This window comes from Oreochromis niloticus, linkage group LG14 (assembly GCF_001858045.2).
Source record: "Oreochromis niloticus isolate F11D_XX linkage group LG14, O_niloticus_UMD_NMBU, whole genome shotgun sequence".
In the NCBI taxonomy this organism is placed as follows: domain Eukaryota; kingdom Metazoa; phylum Chordata; class Actinopteri; order Cichliformes; family Cichlidae; genus Oreochromis; species Oreochromis niloticus.
In genome coordinates this window covers 19090137-19117807 of record NC_031979.2, presented here as the reverse complement: position 1 = coordinate 19117807, position 27671 = coordinate 19090137, and the positions used below count along the sequence as shown (strand labels likewise).

The window sequence follows — 27671 nt, the reverse complement described above, 5'->3', positions numbered from 1 at the left end:
AGGAAATGTCTTTTTTCTTTTTTTAAATTAAGTCCACATTAAAAAAAAAACTTTTTCTCCAGTTTTACAAGTTTATGTAGTTTTACTGGTCTGGCCGATGTAGCATAACAGAGGGCTGCATGTGGCCCATGATGTAAAAATAATGTGCACACTAAATGCAGCCATCTATTTTGCCAATGAGGACTTATGGAGGTGGGAGACACTGATGTCAAAATGCATCAGATAAGGTTTTGGTGTCTGCAAGCCAATTTTGGAATATATTTGACCTTGAGATCAAAAAACAAACGTATTTGTGCACTTTTATGGACACACATTCACTAAAAGAAAACCTTTACCTTCTATCAGTAAAAATGATTTTTAACAGAGGATTAACCTTTACAGAATATGACTGCACACTTAGGCTGTCTTTGACCTTAATTGCACAAGTGTTAAAAACTGAAGGGAATCCAAAGATCCCGTTTGCTTAAAGAAGCTACGAGTTCTGTTCGGGTCACGGTACAAACACAGCAAAAGCGATCAGAACACCTATGATCACGTCCCCTTTTAATGAATGGCACACAGATTTCAACCCCACACTGAATTAAAACATGAGCAAAAAAAAACCCCACGGTTATTCTTGAAGTATATTATTTTCAGCTTTAATTAAGATCAGGCCTCCTGGAATAGATATGTTGAGAGAAGCAGCCAGAAGCTCTCTGATTAGAGTTTAGTCAACAACTCAGCATTCTGCAAAAAAACACAAAACTGTGCAACAATGAAGTAATGTTACAAAACTCAGGCTTTAGTGTAATAAAACCACAGAAGTACATTACATGTGTAACAACATCAAACAGTTAAGGAAGTTTCCTCATAATCCACCCTCAGTTTGGGTAGGCATCAGTCAGAAAACTCAGTCAACTTTTTCCTCCTTCTCCACGACGACCGAACGCGGCACGATGATGGAGTCTTTGCGATGAATAACCGCAACAAAGTTGAAGGCCATGCCAGCCTACGCTTTTCAAGATGCGATTTCACAGCCTCTTCTTAATGAGCTTCTCTAGTTTGCGGATACGTGAGGATTCCTGCTCAGGGGTGGGGGTACTGAAGGACAGAGAGGGCCCGCCGTCTGCCCCCGAGGGCGGAGTGGGTAACCTTTGCCTGAAGAGCTCCAGCATGCTGCTCTGCTCGCTGCGCTTCAGGCCCTATGCACACAAAATAAAAATAAGACACACACAAAAAAAAAAAAGGACGCAGGATAACAGTGACAGGTAAATGAACCTATGCAGCACAGCCTTATGGGAGATATCGTTGAAAGCTAGATGAGAAAATCCACAGTGGCAGAGACTAGCTAACTGACCTTCAATTCCAGAATCTTCTGGAAGGTCTCAGGATTGCCATCAGCCAGGAGCTTAATGTAGTTATCAACAAACACCACCGGAGGTTCATGTGGGGCCATCACCACCTGCGGAAAAGTAGAGTTTAGGATTGTTGATGTCGCCTTCCCCTCCCACCACAACCACCAGCACCAATCGCCTTCCTGTGAGCCATCACACGATGACCCGAGAGATCTTTAAATGATCCCACATGGGGGCAGCTATGGGCCAAATGGGAGGAAAAGGAGGGGCTCCAGCTGATGGAGCCATGCAGTTCAAGCTGCAAACAAAGTTTAGATTATAGTTCTATATTTAGGCACTTCTCCTTCTTCACACCAATTACCTCAAGCACCAGTGGATCACCCGTAATTATTTTGGAGGTATAATGAGTCTGGGTGAAAATCATCTTTACTGAAGTTTAATGGGGCACAAATTTTCTGGATTTAATCCTCTTGGTTGCTTTTTTGTTTTTTTCCCCCTACAACAGAGACTGGATGGAAAACGCAGATCGGTTAGCATTTCTTGAAGCTGCTACGAAGAAGGAAGACCAACACATGGCTGACAGACCACCCCAATTCCCATCTCATGCATACGCGTCCACAGAAGGGACCAGCTCACAAAATGTTTCTCCTATCCGCCACTTAACCGAGTCTAGAGTCTTTCAAGCTTTGGTTCCGTCTTCACTCGAGGTAAAATAAATGAGAAGACGAGCTGCGGAGGGAGTGAGCGAGTGGAGGAATCAGAAGCAAAAGAGGGAGCGAGTGAAGAGCAAGCATCAAAGGCTCAGGATCGTGTGGAATTCTCTGCTTTCTTACAAGCTCTACTGACTGAGTGATTTACTAAGCAACTGTCCTGGAGCCAGGCCAAGAGCAAGGCCTGTAGGGACCCTTGTAAAAAAAAAAACAGAAAGAGAAAAAAGAAACAAAGAAAGATGGAGATGCAGTTTAGAAGGAAAATGGGCATTAAAAGGGAGAGAGAAACAGAGTAAGCAGGGGGGAAAATTTATCACAGTGAAAAGGGTAGGGATGGGAGCTACCTTTCAAATACTCTCCAGAAAAGAAAAGAACTTCAAAAGTGGGAAAGAGAGACGGAGCCATGGCAGGCTGGGCTGGGTGTGGAAAACAGCCACGTCTCAGAGGCTTCGTACCGGCCAGGAGAGGCCGTCTCAGACGGACCAAAAAATTCCTATGCACTTTGAACATAACTAAGTACTGGCTCACAAAACAGACAGCCCAAATAAAGACAGGTGACAAATTAAAGGAAAAAAACATAAGGAAAAATGACACACCCATTTCGGCCATACGCCCATCCACACACAGAGAATCACAAAATGGGTTGATGAGTAAAAAAATAATGTGAACATATGCTATGACTTTGTCGTTAACAGGTTGCAAATGTGATCACGAAAGGCACTACATAATAACTCAGGCACATGCACACAAAAAAAATCGTCCTATCTGTAAAGCATGGTGGAGGGACCATTGTTGTTTAGAACGGTTTTGTTTTTGGACCTGTTGAAAAACAGATGATTATTCTGAGATAGGCAGGCTGGTGACCTAAAAAGCGGCTACAATAAACATCTCATGAAGGTTGCTCTTGATAACTGAGGTTCTCTAAGTTACCAAATTCAAGCATACCAGGGAGCAGATGGAATGATTCCTCAGTAGGTTTCATTTATTTTTGGCACATATTGTATATCATTTATTTTGTATAGACGTTATTTATTTATTGTGATTACTTCTTGGCCTTCTTTTAGCGCCATTGTGGGACAGTACCGCAATTTTGTTATACTATTGTACAAATTATGAGTGTGCAGTGACAATAAAGAGGTAAACAAAAAAAAAGCCTTATCTTAAATTTGATTACAGTTCTAACTGAAATACTGGTAATTTTAAAAGGTTCAAACAAATTATTAAAGACTCTGCAGTTATCCTCTGTTTTATGGAGCATTCTAGCAGTTTTCAGGTGATTGTTTTGCTTCATGACACAAAACTTAATATTTTGGTGGTGGCTCACTCAATGTGGACTACCTGTCCCTACCTTTATAAGCTAAAGAGCCAGAGTCTGAGACAAAATTGAGCAAAAAAGCAGAGCGAGTGCTGGATGTGTATGAATCACATCACCATGTCAGAAGAAGAACTCCAAGTAAATCATTATGTTGTTCCACTTGTGCTGTCTGTGAAGTGTTTGATAATCTAGTAACCATAACTCTACATCGCACATGCAGCTTGTTATGCTACTCAGGAGGCAAGCATAATCAATGTCTGCTGCTTTAAGTCACAGTAACATCTACTTGCAACAAAACACCATGGTTTTGATCTTCATTTGGTTCATAAATGTTGTTATTCTTATAATTCTAAGATCAGCTGATTTAAATACTAGCTATTTTAAACTCTTAATGTACCCCCATGGACTTCAAGTTCTCCAGGGTATAAATGAAAACTTGCAAAACAAAGCTGTTTCGGTTCAAAGAACTTAGACTGCACTTAATTAATTGACACGTACAAGGAATCTGCTTTAATCTCAGAGCTTTAAATACTTAAATTGCTCCTTTAATTCTCCCACTGAATTGCAGTTTCTCAGGAAGACGGATTTTAATTTCAAACCACAGCATCACAGAGTGTAATTTAAAACTATCGTTGAGGTTAGGCAGAGGAATTCTCGTATTGACCTCCTTTCATTGGGATTGTCTTTCAGAGGCTTCACTCTAAGCTCAAGGTGGAAGCAATTACCTACAAGGAACCTTGATGTTACACAAAGTCAATGTTGGATAGTACAAAAAGCTTCTCTTTACCGTCTAAAAATAGTTACAGTAATACATCTTCTTTACATATAGTCTATATTATCATTCAGTCTATTAAAAATACCCTTTTTTAATGTATTTACCGTGAATTTTCCTCAGCAGTTTGTTTGGTATCAAGTTTTTGGTTTTTTTGACATGTCTGCTGTATCAGATTTCTAGCCTTCGGAATGATTATTCTGTCTCCAGTTGTCACGGTAATGCATATAAATCAATCAAAGTTAGCAGCTATGTCTGTGAGAGCTTTCCACAAGCCATGCAGATCACATTCCAGCTAAAGGGGCCCACTGGCAGTCAAATTCAGGAAAAAAAATAAAAAGAAGCAGACAGTTGTGGGTTGATGTGAATGAATTAACATAATTCTATAATGTGAAAGCCTTCTTAATGTGTGGCAGATGAGTGGAAATGTACGTACGCACATTCAGGGCATTTATCAGGCAGACAAAGACAGGTTCTACAGAGGCCCCGTGGAACAGAGCGTATACTTGCAGACAATGGGCTGAACAGACGATCGAATATGAAATGGTTAGAAGGGTTTGCAAAGACAGCAAATGTCTAAGACAAAACAAAGTTAGTGCGCCTGAGGGCCAGAATCTAAGCTAGGGTGTAAAAGCGTCATCAATCTAGACTATTTCTTATACAGTCTCACAGAAATCCACTCCCTTACTGGGAAAGCTTGGCCAACATAGCACGATCAGAGCAGGTCACACTTAATCACACATCAAGACTGTCCATCATTCAGAGGAAAGACGGCCTCCTGAGAGCCCAAGAGGAAAATCAGGGACAGGCGGGTGTTTTCTACCCTCGTGGGACAGTTAATCAGGGCGAGATTAATCTATGGCATCCGCATACCAGTGTCCTCAGGAGCCTCATAAGGGCTGATTCCAGTGACTCCACAGCTGAAAACAACGTCCTGCATACAGCATGCCATTCTGCACGTGTGGGTGTGTATTTTTTCGCGAGTAGACACAAGGTTATAAGCATTTATTTATTTACTCACTCATACCTTTCCACTGGCTCAAAGTCAACCACATACTGAGTTAAGAGTATGAGCGTGAGTATTACGTTGGCCTGTTTAGCATTCATTAAAACAGCAGTGCATTAGATTCGTTCCTATTCTTTCATTACCTCCTGTGAGACGCTTTATTTTGTGGAAACATGCTCATAAAGTGTTAGTGTAAGTGGGGTTAAAGAGACAATTAAAGGACTGTTCTGCCCAAAATAAACTCCAAGTAGATAATCTGCTCAAGTGACTCAAGACAAACATTTAAAAGCTGGCTCGCCCGTCCAACCACAAACACTCGCAGGAGAAATGTTTGTTCAGTCTATTGTTGAGATCGGTGGAAAAGCAGTTAGCTGCAGGTCATGCCAGATTGTTCTCGGTTAAATGTTAGTGTCAGCACAAAAGCTCGTGTTTAACTTGATCTGTCAAGTTTCGACATCAAATCTGTAAAACGGCAAATAAAGGATAAAGAAAAAACCCTTTACACTGCACCTACATAAAAAGGCTCTATCTAACAGGCGAAGCCTTTAAAGGTCAGAAAATGAAGCTTCGGTTGTTTAAAAAAAAAAAAAAAAAAAGGCCGGCAGGAATTTAGTCACCTAAGTTAAATATAATAAAATCTTAAGTGACCCATAAAAATTGAGTATCAATGATACTGTGTTTAAGTTTAACTATATGGTATTTAAAGCTCTCATTTAAATCCATCGGTTTAAGATTCAAGCACATTCTTGGTTTATGCAAGAAGGCTAAACTGTTTAGATAATCACTAGCGGGCTAAGAAGCAAGGTTAAGTGGTTTTCCAGCATACATTTAAGGACGGTTAACTGGGATTGTTTTCATACTTGCACAAACATTCACTTGAAAGCTGCCAGGAAATACGTGCCTGAATCAAACAGCTGCACTGAAGTCAAGCTCACATTAATGCCACCCCTCCCACTCCTTACCTTAAGTATCATCTCTGCACGAGTCATGCCTTTAACCACTATCTTGGTGTAGCTGGCAGGTGCCTTGCGGAGCACCTGGGAGCCTATGGAGGGCAGATCCAACAGGACCGTCTTCAAGGAGTGAGTGTCGAGGAGAAGCTGGTGGGATAGTTTGCACAAGACTTAAACTCAGCCTTATACGATCAATCACAAGTAAATGTATCCAATCAGAGCCATAACTTTTTAGACAATTATAGTGGGGGGGTTTCTGTTCACCACAACAGTGGATTTTAAATTAAATCATGATGTGACTGAAGTGTAGACTTTCAGCTTTAATTTAAGGGCTTTAAAATGGTTATGCATTAACTGTTTTAGAAATCAAAATCCAACATGCCCAGCTCATAACTGTGCCTCCACCATGTTTGATAGATGATGTGATTTGATTTAGATCAGAGCTATTTTTCTCCTTCTCCATCACTTTATTTTCCTATCAGTCTGATATCAGGTCAATAGAGGTTTTCTGGCAAACTCTAATCCTGAGTATAATCATTCATTTGCAACCCTTTATATTTATGTTCATACAGGAGTCTCTTGATTGTAGTCCTTGTTAATGATATGTCTACCTCTTTGACAGTTGTCTTGAGATGATAGGTGTATCATTTTCTCAAGAGTTTTCCAGGTCAAGAAAATAAGGATGTTGTCAAGAAGGTTTTATTAACCAAGGAAAAGTGTTGTGATAAGCCATTTTAGTCGTTCTCAGTGGCCTTCCATGCCGTTGATAGTCATTGTCCTGGCCAGTACATTTACATAATACTTGAATGAATGTACCAGACTGCTGATTTGGCCACTCTTAAGTTTCTGATAAGTCGATTTTGTTTTTCCAGCCTAATGGTGACCGCCTTCACCTGCATCATCAACTTTTTGGACCTCACATTGAGTTTCAGAAAAGAAAAAACCCCACTTAACTCCAGATCTTGTATATGCTTTGTAATGAAATAACAAAGGAACAGGCCTCTCCAATTATTTTTTTATCCTCTGACTGGGGAGGATGACACATAAAAATGACTAAGTCCTACATAGTTAATGTAATACTTTTGTTAAACCCTTTAAAGTCATTTTAATTGTTTGGTTTTAAATCCCTTGTGGTGGTGTAAAGAGGCAAAGCTATAAAAACATTGCAAGGCCCTCATTGTATATGCATCACAACAGTAATGTATCTTAATACAGATTGCAATAAATGAAACTTACTTGTTCAGCTCCCACCATGCTGATAGGCTTACATCTAAACAAGTGGTTGATGAATTTGGGAATGAAAGAACTAAGGATAGAAAGAAATGAGAAATATATCAACAAACAGGAGCTTTCACACAGGGCTTAAAGAAAGAAGTGTAAATGTGTGTTTATGCACTGTACTTAGTGAACTTGATGCAGAATTGTGTGAAATATTTGCGTGTGGAGGCGAGATTGTCTCTGATAATTGGCACATTTTGTTTAATGTGCATTATAATGGATGTCACATAAGGACTCTGGTCACCAACATGCTCCACACTCTGCCACGGCATCTAGAGGCGGAGAAATTTGAGTCTCAGTTACAAATAATAATGGAGAAATAATATTTACCATCTGGTTAATACGATAAATCCTTTAAATGCACTGAAATAAAGATAACTTTACTGGTTTTCTTAATGAAGATTTTTGACAAACAGACATTCCCAAAACAACAATTTATTGGGATTTCTAAAAATACACTATACTGCCAAAAGTATTCGCTCGTCTGTCTTCACAAACATATGATCTTCAGTGACATCCCATTCCTAATCCATAGGGTTTAATATGATGTCAGCTCTTCAGGGAAGCTATTCCACAAGGTTTAGGAGTGTGTTTATGGGAATTTTTGAGCCACACACTGATGTTGGACAAAAAGGCCTGGCTCTGCTTTAATTTATCCCAAAAGGGATAAAGGCCATTATGGACCTAGCTTTTTACACTGGTGTGTAGTTACGTTGGAAGAAGAAGGGGTCATCCCCAAACTGTTCTCACAAAGTTGGAAGCATGATATTGTCCAAAAGCATGAAGGGTTCCTTTCACCGGAACTGAGGGCCAAGCCCAACTTCTGAAAAACACCCTGCAGAAAGTCGGTAACCTCTGTGCATTATCTGCCTCAGCATCTGCTGACCCTGCTCTGTGATTTTATGTGGCCCACCACTTTCCCAGTCACTTCCACTTTGTTATAACACCACTAACAATTGACTCTGAAATATTTAGTAGTGAGGAAAATTCACAACTGGACTTACTGCACAGGTGACATCTTATCACGATCGCCTGCTGAAACTCACTGAGCTCCTGAGAGCGACCCGTTCTTTCACAAATACTTGTAGAAGCTGTCTGCATGCCTAGGTACTTGATTTTATAAGCTGTGGCCATGAAACTGATTGGAACAACTGAATTCAAAGATCTGAGTGGGTGAGTGAATACTTTTGGCAACGTAGCGTATTTACAATATGAGCTGAATGTGTGAGTGCATGATTGTGCTCAACCTTGCTCATAGCAGTTAGTGCGGGATCACAAGCAGCATCAAGATCCTGAACAAGCAGTTGGATACTATTTGAGATCACACTGTGAACACATAAAAAGGGAAATCGTCACACTCTTCACATAACAACAGCTAGGCTTGTTCTTAAAAGAAATAAAAGCTGGTTTGCAGTCGTCACGTACGTGCTGAAGGTGTCCATCTCCCCCGTCAAATTGATTCTCTCTACCAAGACTTTATCTACCTTCTCCTTCAGCTTCTCTTCCAACTGGAACACAGACAAAAACATGAATGTGCGAATAAACAGACAAAAAAAAAAAGGTCTTTACTAAGAGAACATCAAATGTCTTTTTTAAATTGTCTGGGTGAAAGGACAGAATGGATGAAACCTTTAAGGCTTTAATCATGAGTGTTTTCCTGATCAAACGTGTCATTCTGTTAACTGTCACTATGATAGACACTATGCACGCTCCCAAAGGTATTTTTTTTGCTGATGAAGATCTAAGTTACATGATGCACCATATGTGTACATGCCTGCTGTGTTGTAGCCAGACAGTACTCCGCAGTGCTCAGGATGCTACAGATCAGGCAGAGCTCGTCTACAGTGAACTTTGCTGCTTCAGAGACTTCTTTTTCTTTCAACAGGCTGCTGATGGTAAGACCCCCGCTGTTAGTGCTGGATCTGGACAGAGATTGACAAAATGAGAGGGAGAAAATCAGCGGTAGAAAGAGATAAAACAGAAAGAGACAGAGGGGTCATGGTTAGTACGAGCAAAATACAAGAGGAGAAAAAAAATCTTTAAGGCTTTGTAACATACTTTACAACCCTATTAAGAAAAAAAATGTGCTCTGTAAAATGTATATCAATTGACATTATATTTATTATGATATCACATCACCTCTTCTTTTAACAACACTCTATCAGCACTTGGGAACTGAGGTGACAAATAACATTTTCCCATTCTTCCTTGGTACAAAATTTCAGTGTTGTGGTATTTTATTTTTTTATGTGTGTAATTTATCAAAGGTTTTCAGTGGGTGAAAGGTCAGGCCTGCAGGCAGGTCAATTTAGCACCTGGACTCTGTTGAAATAAATGCAGAACATGGTGAGGCTCATCTTCCTGAAATCAGCGAGTATGTTGCTACAAAACGCCTAAATAGCTTGGTCAGGATTAATGTGCTGTCATGTTACATACACTAAAGCACTGAACACTATAATGGATGTTGGTTTGTGACAAGAAGAAAGATTTTTTTTTTTTACATTTTGATTTGTCAGACAACAAAACAGTTTTCCACTTATCCTCAGTGGATATTTCTGTTAATTTATATTTTTTCTTTGACTGGCTAAAATAATAATCATAATAATGATAATAACAATAATAATAATAATAATAGTCTACTGACAGGACACTGCAGAGCTCAGATGGAAGAAACACTGGGTGGATGAAGACTGTATCCCCATATATATGGAGGTTTGTGCAAGGAACAGAAATCAGATCCATGGCTGAGTATCGCAGGACTTGAGACTATGTGTGTGGGTGAAGCAGATCCAACAGGTACTGAGGGGGCAGGACATTAAGGGATTTATAAGTGAGAAGAAGGATCGTGTAAATGATGCGTGACGTGACCGGGAGCCAGAGGAGATTTATGGGGGTGGGGGGCGATATGTTGTCAGAGCTTGGTGCGTGTTAGAAGCCTGGCAGTTGTATTCTGGACATACTGGAGTCTGTCCAGGGCTTTGTCAGATATCCAAAGGCATGGATGAGGGTTTCTACTACATAGTGAGTGATGGCTAAAGTTGAGAGATGTTCATTAGGTGGAAAAAAATGTTCTGGTGACAGATCTGTTATGAGCATGGAATGAAACTGTTGAGTCTAGAATGACACCCAGGTTGCAAATTTCAGGGAACTGTTAGATGGTGCAACTGTCAATAATAAGGAGTACAACTCCTATCTTCCGGAGTAGGGCCTTGAGGACCAATAGCTCTGTTTTATTAATGTTGATCCTCAGTAGAAGTATGAAATTGTGGAGTCTAGAATGACACCCAGACGGTTGATGAGTGATTGTGGGGGGAGCTCGGTGGAGGGTTTGCTATCAAGATAAAGTTCTGTGTCGTCAGCATAAGAATGGAAGCCAACAGCATAGCGTAGATGTAGATGGTAAAGAGAAAGGTTCCTAGCACAGAGCCTTGAGGCACACCGTGGTTAATTGGGGCAGATAGAGCAGGAGGCTCCTGTGATGACAAAATGTGTTCAGTTGAGAAGGCACTTATACAGCCCTGAGAGTGCTGTACCAGTTAGGCCAAGAAGGTCAAATATGAGTGAGAGAAAGACGGTGTGAGAAAGAAGGAATAAGACTGCTAAAGTGCTGAGGTGTGGAAGGGTACATAGAGCTCATGGCTGGATAGATCTTTCCAAGGTAAGAGCTGATGATGTCACTTATAAGGGGGCACAGAGCAGGTACCTTCTGCCTTGCAGTTTTGTAATAAGTCCTGGTCATGGACTAAAATGTACTTTATTAAAGCACACACAAACACACCATTTGACAAAAAACTATGAATGTACAAAAACCCCCCCCCAAAAAAACGGTAAATGAAAACGAAGACTGTGGCATATTGTTTGTGCTTGTATTGTATTGTAATTGAAATGTTTGTGGTGGGACTTCACATTGTTTACAATTTGAGACAATGGATTACTCTATGCCATTAACTTATGCAATATTGACCTCGGGATGTTTTTTTTATTCTTCTTCATAAATCTAGCTGATGTGGATCCTCTTTTCTACTGAGCTTTAAGGAGAACTCCTTAAAAAAATAAAATAAAACACAGGTAAAAAAGCCATTATTATTTGTAACTGAGACTCAAATGTGGACCACTGGGCCAGTGAGACTTCACAGACGACCCAGTCATTAATAAATGTCAAAACAAAATATGTGCTTAAAACCACAACACAGCTCAACCTCCTTTCTAGGGCCTCTTCCAAAACCAACTCACAGCACACCACACCGGCCGGGTGTCTTTAAGTATACACACTCGCAAAGAGTCTGAGTGCATCTATGACAGTGTATGTATACAAGTCAGAACATGGTATGCATTAGTCGCCACGCTCAAGTGTGTAATTACAGTGCAAAGCATACTCTTTTGTGTGTGTGTGTACACACCAAAGCTAGTGATGAGTTCTTAAGTGGCCAGTGAGGCAGAGATGTTTTTGCTGGTAGCATTTTGGGTTTTGCCACAGCTTAACCAACTCCAGATTGCTTACAACACGCTATTCTCATTCATCAAACAGAGCGAGGACTGAGGATGTTAGTTTCAGACTGAACTGCTAAATGGTCCCAGCAACAGTATATGGGTGTGACACTCTTGTTTAGGAAATGGTAATCCCAAATAGATATGTGTCATTGATGGAAACTGAAATATATGAGTAATTTTCAACAAAGTCTGATTTTTGTTTTTGTGTGGATTCAGCATCTTTAACAATGTCATGCTAGTTCTTTTTTCACTTATGTGTGAAGTGTTGCAGAGAACCACCTTGAGTGTCATGTTGATAATATAACTTTTACCAATTACATTTTAGACATATCTTTTTTAATTTAGAAAACCTGAAACAGTCTTACTTAGGCAGGTTGCCAGAGAGGATCTTCCAGGCATACTCTCTGAGGAATTTCTGGAAGATGGTTGTGAGGGCTATCATCGGTTCTCCAGTGCTTAGTTGGGAGCACTGCACCATACACTTTTTGTAATAGACAAAGAGGTCAGCACAGCTGGGCAGTACTGCTCCACCCTCCTCCGTGCCAGCCTTGGGAGGGCCTTGTGCCCGGAAATCAGCCACAAACCGGTCAATCAGCTCACCCAGATTCCTGCAGAAATAGAAAAGAAAGCAAGCACCCATGCATGAATTGGGGTCTTGTGAAATTAATTAAATCAATTGATTACTAACAGGATTGTGTTTTTTCCCCATATATCGATTCATGGATGAACTAACAAGCAGACCGAGTCAGACGGATAAATAGGAGAAAATAGTTTAAGCATCAAAATAATCAGTGCTGCAGTCAACAGGTCCACAGCCAGTTGGTGTGGCCCACTCCTGCTGAATCAAGGAACTAAAGCCAAGGACAAAACAAGCAGGCCACTGTTCTCTTCTGCTATGTCCCACTGGGGACAAGCTGATCTGGCCGTTGCCTGTAAGGCCTTTGGACAGAACTAAAATGAGGCTGTAGCTGCAGAATAGGTCAATCCCATCCCCTTGGACAGACAAACACTATTTAACGCTCCAAAGAGCCAAGAACCAGGGGCTGCATGCAAGCACCACAGTTCCAGAACTGTTACAGAAGCCATCACCAACACTGGGGGAGGGGAGTGACTGACTGAAAACGTAAGGGTGGTGGTAAAAAAGTGAAAGGGGAGGTGAAAAAATAAGAAAACAGGCAGGAGGAATAAAGAGAAAGAAAATCAGACTTGGAGAAAGAGGGTTATAAATAAATAAAATATGGATCAAGAGAAACAAAACTGAAACATATATTACATAAAGGGGGCCTGAAGAAAGGCTACCAAAAAAGAAAAAAAAAAAACATAAAGAGGTGGGAAAGAAAATAGGCAGATCTGCTGCGGCAGCACTTATTCAACCTCCCTCTCTCTTTCGCTCACTGTCTGTGGTTGTGGAGCTAATGGGAAACATTTATGCCACAGTGGATAGAGGAACAACGGATGGAAAGACAGAAAAGGGAGTGAAGTAGAATAGGAAGGAGGGGAAGGGGGGTCTGATTGATGAGTGGGCAATGGAAAAAGCATGCATGTGCCAGCTTTACGCACAACCTGCTCCCAATTCTGGGTTTGTGTACCCTGATCCAATTTGAGCTTTCCTGCTTCTATAAGTGTGTGTTGCTCACTTGTCTTGGGATTCTATGTAGACGTATAGATGAGGTTCAAAGCATTTGGAGACAATGCCATGGAAAGGGTTGTCTGGAGCTTTGGGCTTCTTTGGCTAAAAGAATCAGAGAATAAAGGTGACAAGACATTTTAATTTAGCCTCAAGAAAGTTATTCATCAAAAGGAAGCAAGAGAGCGCATTTACTTTGAAGAATGTCGATAAGGTCAATCCAGGTTAACTTACCTTAGTCAGATCTTCATCCTTTTCTGTGCCCGCCTCCTCTCCTGCCTCATCCTCCAGAAAGGGGTTAGTTGAGTCTAGTGGGCTGTCTGGCCTCTTCTGCTGTAGAATAGAATAATAGAGCATGTAATAGCTTGATTTTCACTGAAGAATTTGTGGCATATCTATTACATATTATTATATTAAATATAACAAAGCTCTTTAATATTAAATCCAGGATTTATCACCTTTTTTGTCAGCACAGACCAGGCTTTCATAAATTTGCACCTCCAATAATTAAATTCCACTCAACCAAATCCCAGATTGAATAACCAAACCAGCACGGGTGTTAATTGAACTGAAGACAAGAGGGACTCTGTCTAGCCTAAACATTATCAGTCCTGAACAAGCCTGGCCTACTTGGCCATGGCAAAACTAATCACGCCCCTCATAATCCATCCATTTCTGTGTGTATCACTTCCGCCTCCACATGGCAGAATGACCCGGATTAAAAGGTTTCTTTAGGCTGTGACGCACCAAAAAGCACTCAGTGTGCGTGTGAGCAAAATTAGCTACAAATCAACAGTTTCATGTATATAAACAAGAAGGAGAATAAAAATTGAAGATATGTTTTGACTGACTGGGATTAATCTGTAGCCTTCCAGTTGGCTTAAACTACAACAAAGCCAACTGGAAGTATTTCAACGAGTGTTAAGTTCCCAACTGGAGAGCACATGTTTTGCATCAGTTTCCCCTGTGAGAGTATTTAGACGGCTTTTCATATAACAAGAAAGGTGTGACTGAAGAGTGCTTTTAAGGTTGCAATTATGATCAAATTTCCTACATCTAAACTTTATTTGTATGTGGATATTTTTAGCTTTAAAACGTGTATTTTTAGGTGGGTATTGTTTGTCTGTGTGCTTTTCTTACTCCAGGTATGTCCGTCAAAGTGCATCCCGTGAAGCGTTTGGCCAGCAAGCCCTCAAAGTTTGTGGTCCTCTGAATGGCAAACAGAAGCAGTTTCACCTCAATCTCCTTAGCCCGTGTTCGCATCACTTTGGCTAGCTCAGCCCTTTGGGAGAAACCGAAAACACACACAAAACACGGACATAGTGTCAATTTGAGCGCGTTACCTCTAATTTCTATAATTTGACATCCCAAAATGTTTGACACTGCTGCAATTTTGGCCAGATGTTTTTCATTCCCAGTAGCAACACATGGTGCCCGCTTACTTCTACGTCTTCTCATGTAGTGTAGGGGGGAAAAAAGAGACTGAGAAGTGTTTCCCACTAGGTCACTGCTCATGTAGGCCACCTACGTCAACTGCGCAGAAAGTTGTATCGGATCCCGGAGTCAGGCCTGGCACACCATAACAGCGGGGTTCTTTTCATAAAGCCGAAAAGTCCTAACAAGCAATTTCTCGATTTCTGCCTGGATAATTTAATTCAAATTCTTCTCGGCTGGACAGACACACAGTGTTCGCTAATCAGCATAGATTAGACCAGTTATGCACAGTGTAACTCATAACCTAATTTTTGTGTCAACACATGCCTCCAGATGGGTTTTAAATCCCAGGTTTTACTGTACATCTATACCTGGTGATGTGGCAGAACTCCACAGCGATACGCTCCGTCATGCACCACTCTTCAGGAAACATGCGTCCATATTTTTCTTCATAGTCCAACAGTTGGCGCTTGATCCAAGCATAGCGCCGATCGATCTTGTCGAGCCAAGCAACCTGTTAAACAGGGACAGTTATTTCTTTTAGAATGAGATCTGACCTGGTTTCCCCTCTCTATTATGGAACCATACAGTAAATAAAAACCCATTTTTTCCTCCCCAGTTCTTACATCTTGATTTTCCTGGAAGAGGACCAGATACTCGGAGAGGTGCTGCCTAATAAACTTCTTGATGATCTCTTGTTTGATGCGTGGGTCGAGTACATTTGCCACCAGACAGGCATCCCTCAGCACGTTACTGGGCCCACCTGGTCTCTATAATAATAGTTTGGGACATGAAAAATGTGTTTATTCTAAAATAGAGGTAGATAAGGAAAGTAGGCACATGAAAATGGAGAGTTTGGATGGAGATATTTACCTTCGAGCCCTGTGAGGGGAAGGCTTCTTCAAAATCTGCCAAGATCTGAGTCCCCAGCTCACTCTGTGCCGCCTTTACTCTAGAGAGGTCAAAAATGGTCATTGAACAATTAACTGTTATCTCAGTCCATTTTGCTGAAATTACAGCATTTTAATGTTAGCCTCTAAAAATACTGAACAGAGTACAGAGGCAGACATATTTCGGTTCACTAGCTACTGTGACTGAGACCTTTCATGACTAACAGCCAGTTAGCAGATCCCTTATTTAAGTTCTTGTCCAAAAGTCAAAGGGAAAAACTTTTTACAGCCGTCAGCCTTTCACATAATGACCAACTGTGTTTTTGAACTGCTACAAAAAAAAAAAAAATAAAAAACTCAACAGGGTAAAATACTTTCAAAAAATATTAAATAATAAATAAAAAGGGCAGTTTGGCTGTTCCTTGAAGATGTTTGTATCCGCCTGCAGACATCCAAGCCAGGTTAAGTACAGCATCCAATGGCACGACAGTCATTTCAAATAAATATCGCATTTGGATGTTGTTGTCTGAACATCTACGGCTGTCCTGATTGGCTGCAGAACATAAGACTCTAATTATAAAGGGACTCCACAGCTCACAGTGATTTCTGTGGCATCTATCTTACCACAGTTGAGCAGTATGACTCAGACGGGGGAAGAAAAAAAAAAAAAAACGAGGAGAAAAAAAAAGCATTAAGCGATAAAGTGAGAAAGGCTTATTAAAAAATAATCAAAGTTAAACTTGCTCAAAGGTGACAGCTACACTGGCTCCATTTAGTCACGGTTCAAAGTACTGTCTGAACAAAAAAGGTTAATTTCTCAGTGAATTAAATAGAGGAATGTCAAAGAGAGCCTGTCACATAGCTATAACGTGCATATTAGCCGGGTAAGTTGACATTTTTCGAACAGGATTTTATGAAAGAAAAAAAAAAAATTGAACCGAAATATCTGTTTTGGTTTTTTTTAGATTTGAAGCAGTGTACATGTTTTTTCATTTAACTTCGTTAAACCGCACTGCCTGAAGAAACCTTCACATTTGTCTGAAATTATCTCCACATTCAAATTCCAGTGTTTTTTGTCACTCATGCCACCTTTGTACTTCGCATGGGATCCCTAATCCCTTCTCATATACCCATTCTTGTTCATGTTTTATCTGTGCAGCATTCTCTTGTCTACATCTGCCATCTGTGGCTCTGCGGTTGCAAATGTGTATTCCCCAGCGGCTACAGTCTGTGTAGGCCGTGTTTCTCTAGGAGAGGTCTTGATACTTTCTATTGACTGTCCAGCATCCAGCTGTCAGCCCTGCCTTCATATCTTCCCTCTTCCCCATGTCTTTCCTCTCATCCTTCTCTCCAGCAGAGTCACTTCTTCCACGCAGCTGTTATTTGGTATGAACACTGTCTACCACACCTCAATCAAAACAGAACAGAAGGTCATCTTATTATGTTTTTTTGTTTTTAGGGATCAGCTGTTGCTTTGAACCTGAATATTAAACAGCTTAATATGTCCCACACCGATTCTGGTGTTCTTGGAAAATATTAGTAAAAATGGAAATTTGGGAAGAGCTTTGTGAAACAACAACAGCACAGCTAAGAACTGTGCCTGCACGTCTTTGTCTTTGTGTGCGTGTGTAAATCTCTGTGTGAGGCAACCTTCAGATATTGGCATGACTTACTCAAGACTGAACAAACATCCTCAAATGAAGAATTGCATTAGAGGTACGAGACTGATGAGTGACACCACAAGAACGATTAATCTCAAGAACGTGGTTTGAAAAAAATGCTTTTTCCACACACATACGCAAAAGGAGTACATGGAGATAAAAACAGCCTCAGAAATAGTGTGTCCCTTCTCTCTCACAATGGAAGAAATTCTGGCATAATGCAACCCTATTCAGTGAGTTTCCTTCCCACGTTTCCCTGTATGTGTGCAATATCTGCATAAACAGGATGCAATAAGCAACATACTTCATCTACTAGTGTAACCACTTTTCAACTGTTTTTCAGCTGTAAGGAGAAATCACCCCGTGGCTACTAAAAATGAGATCTTGAGTTATGCTTCTCAACAGATTGCACATATGAGCTTGAACTCAAACACTGAATGTGCTTAAGAGCTGCTGCAATGCAGTTGGCTGATTAGATATTTGTGTTGACAAGCAGTTGAAAAGCTATTCCTCAAAAGCGACCAGTGAGTGTACAGTATAAGGTTAATCATAATTTGGTCAATTATAAAACACATTAACACATACAAAAAAAATAGTGTTTTTTTCCTTATAAATGCATGTGGTAGGAGCCACGACAAATAAGATAAATACACAGACCTTTGTTTCATTTTAGATAAAGTGTGACTTAAAAGGACAGGAAGCAAAGCAAGTATTATAGCTACAGGTATATGCATTAATGAGCAGCTGAACACATATATCTTATAAAGTGAACTAGTGTGTGTGTGTTCATTTGTATAAGTTACCTCTCTGATAGCTGTCTGATCTGGGGTATGCCCATATACTTGTGGAAATGTTCAAGCACGTTGACCACTCCCTGCAGCAAGTTGGCCACCTCACCATACTGCCTCTTTCTGGTCATGGCTCTGGAACATAAAATGTGTGTAAGTATAACATTTTTAAAAACTATCACAACCTGTACTCTGTAACTGCAGGTGTAAAGTAGTTGGGCCAAATTTCTCCATAAAAAGTGCATCCAAATTGGTCCAGCATAATTCTAGCAGCATGATACTCGCTGTATATCGTGCAGTTATTGCTTCTGTCTATATTAAATGAAGATGAAATGTTCTTGTTTCAGTTTCACATGCTGCAGAAGCTTAAAACATGTTTTTCTGCACCACTTATAACACTGTAGTAAACCCAGCTGTACCATGGGTGCAGATCATACACTTATAAATCACTCGTTATCATGACGGGGAACTTTCTGAGTATTTCTGTTCCTAGATTTAAGTGTACCTACTCTAAAGAGTCGACACCCCCCGCCAGCATGTGCAGGTGGTTCAGGGTGGTGATGGAAGTAGTGAGGTGGCGCTTGGCATGGTCCAACTGCTTTATGTCCCTCGTTATCTCCTTGACCTGTGCGGGAACAAGTCAGACAGGACAGGCAAATAACCCACAAGGAGAAAGGGCGGGGAAAACGACATGGAATGAAGGAGGAGGTCAATGCACACAAAAGGGAAAGGAAGAAGCACAAAAAAGATGAGTGCGCCTTGTAATGCAATATGCCAAAAAGACAGAGCAGGATAAACGGCACACCCACTGCTTTGAGAAACTATTTTTGCCTCCTAAGGGAGAGTCAGCTTGCCACTCCTCCCCCTCCCAATCCCATCCCATCTTCTTTGTAAACACTCATCCTGCTGGCCTTCCCTGGACTCTTGTAACACAAAGACACATGGACGGCACATTACCTGGACTTTAAATAACTTGCCCCACTGTCTCTCTTGTAACAAGGAGGATACAAACGGTAGCTCCCATCTGCTAGGGTCAAATCCCCAGTGAGCTTCAGAAAGCTACCTTTGTGTGTTTGTATACATGTGTGTGTTGTTGTGTGTACCATTTGTTCAGACTTCTCAGCTTTGTCCTTGATGTCTTTGATTTTTCCAAAGAGCTGCTGGATGGCTATCTGGGCCTCCTCCAAAGCCTGCACAATATAAACAGAGCAACATGATAAGAAGACTTCTACTGCGTAAGAACCACTAAAACAATTAATCTCACACACTATTTGCATGCCAAGGTTTGACCAAGTGGAGAGAGCTTGCTGCCTGGTCAACCATTAGAGCAGAATATATAACAAGAGGGGGGGAAAGCCAAAAAATGTTTGGTGCTTCTTCATGAAGTACAATGTTGTCTCCACCATCATGCTAAGAGCGAACAACACACAGATCGCCCCCCACCACACACACACACACACACACACACACACACACAAAAGCAACATACAAACAACTCAAATTCATTAGCAGAGAAGATGGAAAGTCTGTTAGGAGCAGATGGTAAATTATGATTTATTCTTTTAGCAAACTTTTAATTAAAATCTGTCACTTCAAATAAAAACATCAACTTTCTAATAAATCCAAAATCCAAAAGTAAGCTTCACTTCTAATGATGTTTTGTTGTTAGAAGCAGGTGTTGGCTGGAATATTTGTCTGTCATTTGCAGTTGTGGGTCAAACTTTCATGGAATTTGTTTTGAAATTAATTAATCTGGTCTCAACACTGGCTTTGGTCCAGGTGAAAAACGATCCCGCTAATGCCTATTCCCAGCTCTGGAATGGAGCAATGTCAAACATACTAATTGTGTGTTTAACTGACACGCTAACTAAATATCTGACATTGATAGATCCTAAGTTGACACATATGCCATAAGGCTAAGCACTGCATAAAGGCTGTCACTAAAAAGGCTAAAGACATCATTAGCAGATTTAACTGCCTATTAAGCCAGGGCAGATTAGATAATATTAGACAGTGAAAATTGTCAGATAGCTGAGGTGCCATTCTAATATTCCCCCATCATCTGACATGGCAGCTGTTCTTTGATGGTCCAGATTTTGCTCTGACATCTGATGCCAAGGTAACAGGCTTCATTTGGCCCGATGCTGTGGCGGCTCTGCAGAGGCAGCTTCGACTGTCCTCGGACTCTTTTGCACACAAGGAATGCTAACAGCCGGCACCAGCTGTGCAAGGAATTTACCACTTTTAAAAGCACCTCTGAGAAACAAGTGGACATCAAGTTAACAAACGCACACAAAACTGTGGCTGTACCACCAATAACCACCGCATAGACATATAAATACAGCTCGCACTGACAGCAGGGGATTAATTTTCCTTCCTGTTTGGTGTCAAAGAGCTGTGATTACTGACAGCCTCCTAGAGAGGCATTCAGCAAAGTAAAGATGACACACTATGACCAGTTCAAGTAGTCACGAAACACTGATTTGGCCTTTAATCCTACAGAGGGTGTTTTAACATGAAAGTTCTTATATTAAAACGGCATCTAGCTATCCATCCAGCCTCTCATGTATCCTTTCCTTTGCTTTTTATGCAAGCGAAGTAATTAATTGGAAAAAATTAGAGGTTAAGTGATCCCTCTTTGATCTGATGTTTGGGAGAAAGAAGTGCCACTGAATCTTTAAAGAGGATCCCTGGAGCACATCTTAAACAAACCAAGTGCGCTACAAGAGGCTTAAACTTCCCAAGCTGAAATTTGTCGCTCATGCAGACTCAGCTGAGTCAATCTGGCTCGCTTCCTAGCGCTCATTTCCTGTATTTAGCCTTGAGGAAAGCTGAGAGAGACCACTGCCCAGCAGGCGCCTCCATGCCAGAGATGTTATCTGCACTCACAAAAACACGCACATCCAAACCAGTGTGTCCCTAACATGCAATAAGCTGCACATGTTCCATAGCGCACAGAGACTGCATTATGGAGAGCAGACAAGAAGCGGAGAGCTTCGTTTCATTGTTTGAACGCAGTTGGGATGCATTCTACCTCTCCCTCTGGCAGACTCGGAGTAGCGTTTAAAAGTAAAGGGCATATTTAATGTTACTTTTCAGTTCTGCGCCAAACACAATAAATCTGATCAACAGCTGAAACGCTGCCTGAGCAGCTTTCGTGTACATTTCAGCGAGACAATTTAGACAGAGGAGAAAAGCTCAGGAAATCGCCACTCATGTTAAAAAAGGTTTGCTATAGCCAAATGTAACAGAAAATAATATCAAAGGCAGCATTTTTCAAACGCACTCTTGTGTATTTAAGAGTGGCCAGCTACTATGCTGCTTCTACTGTTTTTCTTCAGAACTTCATCTGCACAAAACTGTAAAACACACACAGTGAGATAGTTTCAGGACTGCAGAAGTCTAAAGATGAAAGCATGGAAACTACAATAAAAGAGCCAATTTAGAATGAACATTAAATAACAATCTAAGGCAACTCAATAGGAAGATAACTCAAAAGTGACATAAATATAATATGCGTATAACACCATGCACAGAGACTTACTACGGTGATCCAAATAAAAAAGACACCAGAATTTCTAAAAACAAGAGTTTTCCTTTGATTACTAATATAAACAAGTTAAAATTTGCACTTATTGTGCATAACTGCTGCCAGGAAAGCATGACGCGGTCTAAGCAACCCAAGGAAAGCCTTCCTCCATCCTTTATGGGGTTTATACAATCATCAATTAAGCACGCACAACATCCAAAGATTCAACAACGACAGCCGCCACCGAGAGATTATTGTTTCAGTGCACCAGCCACTCCACAGCAAATCATTATTTGAGTCTTTACCTCTACCAGACACTTTTTCTTTGTCATTTAACAATTATTTGGATGGTGGCTGGTGCCAATTTGCCATAAGCCTAAACAGCAACCAGTTAACAGGACTGTGAATGGTAGGCAAAAAAGATAACAAATATTTGATCTTCAATTCGAACCCATGCAAAACAAAATGATTTAACGTCCTTAATTTTCATTACAGAAAAATACAAAATAACCTCTTCATTAGTGCTATGGCGTTATAATCAGATGACTGTGGAGCAGGTGTGCGCGCAAAAAACCCCTCATTGCCATGACAACGAGCAGGCGAGAGGATGCAAAGACAGCTGTTTGTGGTGGGAAACTTGCAGGCTGGTAAACAAAAGCTGGTAAATTTAAAATATAGCCAGATTAGCAAAAACATCAAAATTAAACTTTATCATTAGCATGTTAAATAATAGCATCTGTAATACTAAGTCATGCATGTAAACTACATATGAGCACTGCTGTCATTTCTTTAGCTAATGGGAGCAATCATCCTAATACAACCGAGTTTGTGCTGATAAAAAAAGAAATGCATTTGGCTAATTGAGTGTCTTGTGCAACATCCGTCGTTATTGTTTAAAAAAAATAAAGGCAAGTAAAGTAAAACTATTGTTTCATTTTCTTTACAAAGATGCAGATTCTTGATCTTATGGGTCAAATTTCACAAGGTTGCCAGCTGAGGATCTGCGAGGTGTCAAACCAGAAACTCTGATGCTCTTGTCCTCTTACTAACTCTCTCTCTATTCTCGTTAGAGCCAGTTTGCACTGTTTTGGAAGGAGCGGTGCACATGTATGAAAGGTTCACTTTTTGCAGTTTCCTGCAAGGAATAAATTTCATTTTTTACACTGAGCAAACCCTGACAAGTTTCAGATTAGCCCTTTTTCTGGGCATTTGGAGACTAAACTAATTAGAGAAAAAGTTTTCTAATGATCAGTTAGTCTTTAAACGTGACAAATAGCCGTCGGAGCACAGATGACACTGGTGGTTGCAGAAAATGGGTCTTTGAGCACCTGCAGATATCTTGCTAAAAAAAGCTAAACGGTTCACGATGATTAAAAATAATCATTTACTACATTTTTGGAAACCCACTCATTAAAATCAAAAACCTGATCTGATTGAAATGTGTTTGATCTCATGCACTTCTGGACCATTCGTGCCACAGCTGCTATCTACAGATCTCTCCTGGACATTTGTGCTACAACCACTCGCACAGTGCGCTCTGTAATTTCAACCTGGTCCTCAAACATGTGCAGAGAGAGAACATTAAGTTGCGTTTCGAATGACTCAAATACTGCGTCGAGGATCATCGCTGCTTATGAGAGCACAGTCTTTGGCTACAATCCAGAGACTAAACACACATTTTCAGTTTAAAGGTTAAGCCTAAAGTTAGTTAGATGTCACATCACACTCGAGTGATGAGTGTGAAAACATTTACAGGGTTGTGCACTGTGAATTTTCCTGAAGCTCTTAAAATCCTAAAAACACAATCTTCAATTATCACCCAATTTATTCACCCATCTGTATCTCCCCCTACCTTCCAATCAGCTTCAGTAAAATGAAAGTTGGAGGACATGGCTTTGACTCACTGGATGACATCCAGCACATATTACAGAGACAGGTGCTAGGGGACCAAACTGACTTTCTAGGGACAGATTCATAAACAGCAGCTGCACTAAAGAGGTCTAAAAGTGCACAATAAGATGGTTTCTGTGGGCTCACACCTGGTATATAAAAACAAAGCCAACATTTAAACAGTTGGTGAAGCCACCAGCGCCGTGCTTTGGTTTAAACCCTTACACTATAACAAAGTCTTAAAAATAGTGACAACTCTTAAAATATATTGAAAGATAAGCACTGCATGTGCGAAACATCAGCTCTTGTAGTCACCAGACTCTGACCACTAAGGCAGTCACATATCCATACTCAGTCAGCACAGTGACAGTCTAACTCTACAGAAACTTCAAAAAAACCCAGTTGAAGTCATACCCAGACTGCCTCAACTTTCTCTCTCTTCCTAATGTGCTCACCCCATCCTTCATTGTAAATATTACTATCTTGGGTTTCAACTGGAGGAATGCACCGAACTCAGTGAACAAGTTTGGTCAATAGCAGAAATAAGAAAATTGCTGATCTTGTCGTTTTTACTCTATTGCTGTCTGCATGTTTCAGTTGCCCTCTTGAAATGCACACCCCTCCATCTTTCCATCTGCAGAAAGGATTTTCCCCCTGGAAAAGTTGGAATGGCTCTGTGGGGTTGGAAAAACAAAGTAAAATTATTGTGTGAGACTGTTTAATGTTATTGGTCTGGAGGGGATTTAAAGTGTTTCCGCTACCAAACAGTAGCTAACTGGGAAAGACGCGGCCACCGGGCCAGACTACCTGACGACAATGCACACCTAATCGCATGAACTGGTCAGAACACGCAGGGCTCACCCACCAGGTGTCACATTCACTTTAACAACTCTTTGACTTTGCAAGGACCTGGATTAAATCAGGAGGCGCCGTTCTTTTGTTTTGTTTTGTTTTTATTGTTTTTTTTTTCCAGCCATGATCTCTAAAGAAAAGGCAAAGAATCCAAACCCTGGGTTTTAAAGAAATCAAAGTATTTACATAGGGAAATCTATTTCACAGACATGTTTTCCGTAAAGAAGGGGCAGTGCGAGCTGCGGGAATGGATCTGAGTCATATTGTCCTTTTCCATGGAAGCAATACGGAGAGACGAAAGAGAAGGAGAGGGGAAGGGGCAGCGTCTTCTGGGTTTGTTACAGCCACTGGCACCCTTTTAACTTCAGGAGAAGGATGCAAGCCTGAACACCACAACTAATGAACGAACATGTTATGTATGAGCATAATTACTTTCCTTCGTCTCCCCCAGTAGGGATTACAAGTTCTTCAGTGTGTGTTTTAGCATCGATTTGTGAGAAACAGCGGTGCATAATAATACACACCTACTATACATATCAATTTGCCTCGGGGGACAATTACATCAACATTTCCAAAACAAAGAATTATTTAAGCAGGTCAGCTTACCTGTCTGCCATCTTGGCCTACATTGGTTTGGCCTCTCACAACTGTCCTGATGTTGTCATCCAGACGCCTGCCAAATGTGACACAAAAGAGCAATTTATTCACACTGAGGGCAAGATACAAACAAGCAGAAAAAATTGACTGAAATCTTAACACTAACTCACCGGATCTTCAATCGAATTTTGTTTACCACATCGTCGATATTAGCCAAGGACTGATGGAAATACAAAGACACGAAATCAGGGAAATATAGAGTGAATTTTCCCAACACATGTGAAAATCTGTGCAGTTGGACATTGACTACTGTTTTTCTAAGTTCCTCCATTTTCCTAACTATGTATCATTTCACGTGTTACATTTAACACAAAACAACACTGAGCATTAACCCATACGCAGCTGCTTTTCACAGATTTGTGAAAAAAACAAGCAGATAGCTTTGTCTCAGAAGATATAGTCAGTTCAGTAGATCTACGCAGGGCTAGTGTAACTCCTAACCTAACTATTATACATATAACACAATAACATGAAAATGCCTCCACAACTATGCTCACCTCTGCAGTCTTAACACAAACTATAGGGTTACAGTGACCCCTTATGGAACTAGAGTATACACATGTATGATATAGATGGTTTAGATTTCACTGGTGCAAGAGGAACAAAACAAATTAATATGAAAAAAAGGGATAATTTGCCAAATCTATCAGCCCATATTTCAACCACAGCTGCAGGAAAAGCAACAATAAATTTGAATCTTTTCTTTTTCGTATGCCCTCTATGTCTCACTGTCAGGTTTCAAGCAATCATCGGAGCCATGATTACTCACAATCATAACTGTACAGTTCTTCTCTCATGACCTTCTTCTTACATTTAATCACATTTAGCAATTTCAGCAGGACACTGACACACTTCAGTTGCATTAGGTTGTCACTTTGGAACCCTTAGTATAGACCAATACATCGGCAGGACGGATATATTGGACATGATAAAAAAAAAAGAAAAAAAAAAAAAGAGTCCTCACCAGGTCTAAATACAACCTGAGATGGACAACAACACATGGCATGTTACACCATTGTGTTCACTGTTTAGTAAAAAAAAATTAAACCAAAATGAAGAAGGACAGTGTCACAATTTCAGTACACCCTATTCAGTAGCTTGTAAAACCAAGTGTTTTCTTAGATTGTTGTGGAAGACTTTGAGCCCACTCTTCTTTACAACCTTGTTTCAGTTCATTGAGGTTTGCAAGCATTTTTTTATCCTCAGCTCTATTAAAGTCTTGCCACAGCATTTCAGTCAAGTTGATGTCTGGACTTTCTTTTTCTGTAAGCATTGCACGGTAGGGGTGAATTTGCTCAAACGTCCGGTTCTGGGAAGCCTGGCAGCTGTCTTGAATGTGTTAATTTTTTCTTTCTTTTTGTACAATGATGGACTTGAAATTGCATAGAAAATTGTTGAATCTAATTTGCCCATAGGTGCGAATGTGAGTGTGAATGGTTTCCTGTCTCTCTGTGTTAGCCCTGCGTCAGGTGTCACATGTCCTGCCTCTCGCCCTATGGTAGCTGGGATAGGTTCCAGATGACTATACTCGCAATACTACGACAAACATTCCCGGCTGTGTGATTGGCTTGAATATGTAAAGCCTAAATGCAGGAACCTACTTCCAAATGGGTCCTGTTACTCTGCCCGCTAGTTTAAAGCTCCAGAGTAGAATGGGATCATTTATTGTTCATTCTACATTATAAGTAACACCGGGACGTTTCCCACTGTGGCAAATGAGAACATGACTCATAACTTAAAGATTATCACTTTAATTGTGTCAGTCTGTGTCTGGATAATCTGTATATATGTGTAGGTGAAAACCTGGCTGCAATCAGTTGTGTGGCACTTCAGTGTACCTGCTCGGTGGGGAAAAGTGTGTTGATGTATTCCACAGCATTGAAGTCGGCTCTATCCAGCGGGTCTTGGCTGGGGAATACCTTGCACACAAAAAACAAACAACGTTTGGTCGGAAACTCATTTCACACGGGCTCACCGACAGATACTTTGTTAAATGAGTTGTGATGTGATGCTAATTATTCATATTCATATATGATATCCTAACATTAACACCAAAATCAGATAAAAGGTCAGGCTAACGTCGTAACGTTAAAGCGACCATAGTTTAATTACTTGACATGCCTATTGCAAGCCAAACACTGTTAATATTACGGTCAGCTTGGTCTTTAATAGCTAGCATTCTTAGTCCAGCTTATTACCCCACTGTAAGCCCGTAGGATGGTTAGCCTACCTGCTGAAAGCTGTCAACATATTAGCAAAGATTAACAACAACAGGTTACAGAGAAATGCTTCAGTAACGAAGTCAAACGGTTACCTGTTCAATGGCTAGCTGCACCTCTGGGGTTAGATGCAAAATAGCCTCTAGATCTTCAGCAAATTCAAATTCTTCTTCCTCCATCATTGTCAAAACAAATCCAAAGCAAAGACTTCTTCGGGATATCACTTCCTGGTCAGGAGGCTTCTGGGATACCGGTGACGGAAGAG

The 27671-nt window shown here is 40.6% G+C and overlaps 1 protein-coding gene across 2 annotated transcripts; it reads right to left on the bottom strand.

Annotated features, from left to right (window-relative positions):
* Window positions 1-526: 526 nt before the first annotated feature.
* Window positions 527-27671, bottom strand: vps53 (VPS53 subunit of GARP complex). Of its 2 annotated transcripts, none has more exons than XM_005474682.4 (22): window positions 27502-27671; window positions 27026-27106; window positions 25298-25347; window positions 25137-25203; window positions 19363-19449; window positions 18769-18884; window positions 18275-18394; window positions 15794-15872; window positions 15547-15690; window positions 15292-15434; window positions 14627-14768; window positions 13721-13819; window positions 13497-13591; window positions 12225-12467; window positions 9143-9290; window positions 8794-8876; window positions 8616-8694; window positions 7492-7640; window positions 7327-7396; window positions 6100-6237; window positions 1337-1441; window positions 527-1181 (listed from the first exon to the last, which is right to left on the bottom strand). In XM_005474682.4, the coding sequence occupies exons 1-22, from the start codon at window positions 27586-27588 to the stop codon at window positions 1011-1013; spliced, it is 2496 nt and encodes an 831-aa protein (XP_005474739.1). In that variant the 5' UTR covers window positions 27589-27671; the 3' UTR covers window positions 527-1010. The 2 variants fall into 2 exon arrangements, with proteins under 2 accessions (XP_005474739.1, XP_025753951.1); XM_025898166.1 differs by having other exon boundaries at window positions 1011-1181; window positions 13721-13816.

What these genes read in the sequence shown, in the direction of transcription:
- vps53 (XM_005474682.4), bottom strand. Translation starts at nt 27,588, where the DNA reads ATGATGGAGGAAGAAGAATTTGAATTTGCTGAAGATCTAGAGGCTATT. An exon ending in GAGTTCTGCCACATCACCAG is followed by an intron (nt 14,769 to 15,291) that starts GTATAGATGTAC and finishes TTTCTCCCAAAG; the next exon opens with GGCTGAGCTAGCCAAAGTGA. An exon ending in AGGATGAAGATCTGACTAAG is followed by an intron (nt 13,592 to 13,720) that starts GTAAGTTAACCT and finishes TGATTCTTTTAG; the next exon opens with CCAAAGAAGCCCAAAGCTCC.